Source organism: Mangifera indica, chromosome 10, assembly GCF_011075055.1.
Source record: "Mangifera indica cultivar Alphonso chromosome 10, CATAS_Mindica_2.1, whole genome shotgun sequence".
NCBI classification, from domain to species: domain Eukaryota; kingdom Viridiplantae; phylum Streptophyta; class Magnoliopsida; order Sapindales; family Anacardiaceae; genus Mangifera; species Mangifera indica.
The window spans coordinates 17613072-17616835 of NC_058146.1; the positions used below are offsets into that span (position 1 = coordinate 17613072).

General features: G+C 31.9%; 1 protein-coding gene across 1 annotated transcript; it reads right to left on the reverse strand.

Moving 5' to 3' along the window:
* Positions 1 to 388: 388 nt before the first annotated feature.
* LOC123227098 (DNA-directed RNA polymerases IV and V subunit 4-like) lies at positions 389 to 2971 on the reverse strand. The gene is made up of 10 exons (XM_044651752.1): positions 2845 to 2971; positions 2364 to 2435; positions 2135 to 2203; positions 1944 to 2042; positions 1582 to 1693; positions 1432 to 1509; positions 1317 to 1350; positions 1180 to 1248; positions 771 to 866; positions 389 to 690 (listed from the first exon to the last, which is right to left on the reverse strand). The coding sequence occupies exons 1-9, from the start codon at positions 2882 to 2884 to the stop codon at positions 792 to 794; spliced, it is 648 nt and encodes a 215-aa protein (XP_044507687.1). The 5' UTR covers positions 2885 to 2971; the 3' UTR covers positions 389 to 690; positions 771 to 791.
* Positions 2972 to 3764: the final 793 nt, after the last annotated feature.

Consider the following 3764-nt stretch of genomic DNA (forward strand, 5'->3'; position numbering starts at 1 on the left):
TTTATATAGATTGCATGAAATTTTTTTTTTTTTTTTAACTAGTTGAATATTTTCCTTAATTAGTTTGACTTTGTGATATTTTCGTTTTAGTAATTTGAAATTGGACATTTTCGCTTTTGACATATTAAATTTGGATAATTAATTTAATTTCCCTATAATTAATACACATAAAGAACAGTGAGTGAAAATTATAAATGTAATTTTAACTCAATTACTAAATACATAATTGCCTTAATTTATTCTATTGTACACCCCTATGCTACACGACAATGACATTTTAACTCAAGTAATTCAATGTTATGTTGGAGACTAAACAGATGTTTGGTGGAGAACTTTTAGCTTGGCATTATTGGATGAATTTGCTATCATTACGATCCGACCTGACATCTTATAAAAACGGCTTTTCATTAGTGAGTAAAACTCTTAAACAATATTATTCTATGCAAACTCCCAGGTCCTGCAATAGATGTAGTATATAATGTTTTGCTCAACAAAAGAAAACTCATTACATGCTCTTGCAGGAATGTTTAGAAAATATATGAACACACAACTCCTAACTTCATTTACTCTTAACTACCCTCTAAGGCCAGATGTAGCTGCCTGTCTAGCAGGCCAAAGCTTCATCAACGATGGTAGCATCTTCATCAACCAGGTCCAGGTGAGTTCACAAACAAGAGAGTAACCTGCATTCTACATATGCACCGCCATAGTTCCAAAGAGTAAGACATAGATCCCAACTCCAAAAGTGAATTAAGTGACGTATTTATTACCTAAAATCTCTTCCTCGGCCTTCATTCTGACTTCTTAAATTTAGATAGCTCAATTAATACATCTTTGAGGGGGGCACGGAGTATGCTTCTCTTAGCCTAGAAGAATACATAACTTACATAAATCACCCATTCTCAATACTCAATACCATCAAGAAAACTGTCCACACGTAGCTAGAAGACAAGCACTTATGAAGACAAAAGAACTGGAAAACACAAACAAAAATCCAACTGAAAGGAAATGAACAATGGGTTACAATTCCAAATTCTCGAAAATTCTTAAGAAAAATTTACTGCCAAGATAACGTAATATACAACTCATAAGAAGATTATTTCTTGGTTTCTTCAAAGACACCAGGTGCAGCAAAAAATTTCATACACAAAAGATACTACAATCTCAGACAACTCATACCTTCAAGGATGGAACAAGAGCAAATATTTCCTCAATAGTTTCAGGACAAATGTTGGCAATCACACATATCTGCAGCCAAACATTCACAATCAAAAGAGCTCCAAAACTTTGAATAACACAACAGCTTAGAATAATACCTCGCCATCAGTGACACCATATTCCGTTAGAGGGCTGATAACTGAGTTAATAGTCCAACACCATGTGACAAGCATTTAAATGAAGGTCCTAAAAAGAAATAAAAATCAAGGATACTCAAGAACCTTTCTGACAGCTTGGTGATCTGAGTAATGGCTACTGCTTTTGGCATACTGCAGCCCCCTGTCAAATGATCTGGAAAAAGAAACACACTAAATCACCTTAAAAAGTCCTAATTAATAATATAACTTTTGAAATGATACTTACACAGGGATTTTAATGGCGGGATCTGCAGATAATAAAACCATCTGGTCCTGGATTCCCTCTAAAATATATGCAGCCTCACAGTCCATCAGGCATTTGGCATTCTTTGAAAGCTCTGAAATATTGGCAATCATGATATCAACATTGTGTTGCCCTAAGGCTATTTCCCAAAATACAATAATCCTTCAGATATTTAATTTAAAACCAAAAAACAATGCACAGTCTACATAAGTTATAACAGGCTATTTCCCAACACCATAGAGATAAAAATGAGACCAATTTCAGAACCATATTGCATTTTCAAAATGTCGTCGAATAGAAAAGGATAAAATGGGATAGTGTAAGAATCAGTAGAGATTGCAAACCGTGCTCAATTCTGAGTTCAAGTGGTAGTGCTTCCTTAGCTGAAGAAGCCTTCCCACCATTTGCCGCCAAAACTCCTTTTCCCCCTTTCTCCAAGCCACCTTTGAAAAATATCATTCATGTAGACATAGAAAATCAACACAAATAATGAGCCAAATGAAAAATAATGAACTATAAATTAGATCCAGAATACCTTTAGCAAAAGTGGTTTCAAACTTCCCAGCAGATTTTGAAAAGATGTTAAATTCCCCATTAGGTGAACCTATAAGACAACTACCAATACTTATAAAGAGTGGAGAGTGATAAATATTTATAGCAATACAATGATAAAATCAACTTCACCAATGTTATGATATTATTAAAATACTTCCATCAGTCAGATCCTGCGAGTAATATTTAAAACAAATGAAGAAAGACATAACCTTCAGTATCAAACTGAACTTTTCTTCCCCGCTTTGACTTTGCTGAGTCGTCATCCTTTCCTCCTAGCGATGCTTCAAAAAAGCACAAAAATAGAACAATCATGACTTAGAACACAGAAAGAAGGAAGAAAATACGCTTGCATGAGGCAGCGTTTAGAAAGAGTCTTCCTCAAATTTCAAGAACAGAGATTGAAAGTTGTCCTAGAAGCTAGAGAATATCAAGTGATGGCTACCACATTGACGCATACTCCTGGACGGGCAGTGAGGAATTATAATCCATGGTAACTTATATCGAATGTCAAGACTAGCAGAAGAAGAACTCCATGCCTGAGCTTATCCGCATGATATGATATAGCAGTAGCATATGGGTTGGAAAAAAACAAAAGTTGCTTTAAATGAAAAACCCTAACCGAGTTTCAACCTAAAAATAATAGGAGACGGGACAGATAAACAATCAGAAAGAAAATGCAAAAGCTCTTACATTTGAGAGAGGATTTACCCCCTTTCCCTCCTTTCTCCATTGCTGATACTAGGCTACAAGAAGATTTGCTTGCTCTTGCCAGTTCGTCCCTTTACGGCCGGACTAATCATGTTATATTAATAGATGATGAAAAGTGGAGTTGAGGATATTTCCGTCTTTTGGACACCGGGCCGAAACTGAAGAAAGCCACCTTGAAACAAACCCAATCCATAATTGTAAACCATTTCTAGAAGCAATAAAAGTTGGGGGTAAAGGATTTTCAATAAATCTATTCGAGTAGTTTGAATACGTAAATATATATATATATATATATATATATATATATATATATATATATATATATATATATATATATATATATATTTATTTATTTATTATTATATAATTAGATAATTTTAAATTAAAGACAAAATAATATTTAATTATATGATATCAAATATAAATGCATACACAATTATATGTTCAAAATAAGTATATATAGTATTACTCAAACTTTTTATATATAATTTGGATATATAAATATTATACCATAATATGATTGAATGATTTTGAATTAAAAATAAAATAACATTAATCATATAATGAGAAATCATCTGTATACCTAAATTGTGTATAAAAAATACGTACACATAATAAAACCCTTTTTAAAGATTGTGTTGTACTTTTGTTTTGTTATTTTGTAATTGCACAATTGAATAATTCTATATGTATCTATATTAAGTACACAAATGAATACACATTTATATGTGTTATCATATAATTAAATATTATTTTATTTTTAATTCAAAAATTTTTAATTATATAATAACACATATAAATATATATTTATTTATATACTCAAAACGAGGAAATATAATTTTAGTGTTGCACAATTACATTTTTACATATCAAGATTTCTGTTGCATAAATCGTGTTACGAA

Bases quoted from the DNA above. Each gene is read 5' to 3' on its own strand.
- LOC123227098 (XM_044651752.1), bottom strand. From the start codon at position 2,884: ATGGAGAAAGGAGGGAAAGGGGGTAAATCCTCTCTCAAAT. The intron at 2,436-2,844 runs GTAAGAGCTTTT...GCTTTTTTGAAG, and splicing joins GGGTAAATCCTCTCTCAAAT to CATCGCTAGGAGGAAAGGAT. The intron at 1,351-1,431 runs GTATCCTTGATT...CTCAGTTATCAG, and splicing joins GCTGTCAGAAAGGTTCTTGA to CCCTCTAACGGAATATGGTG.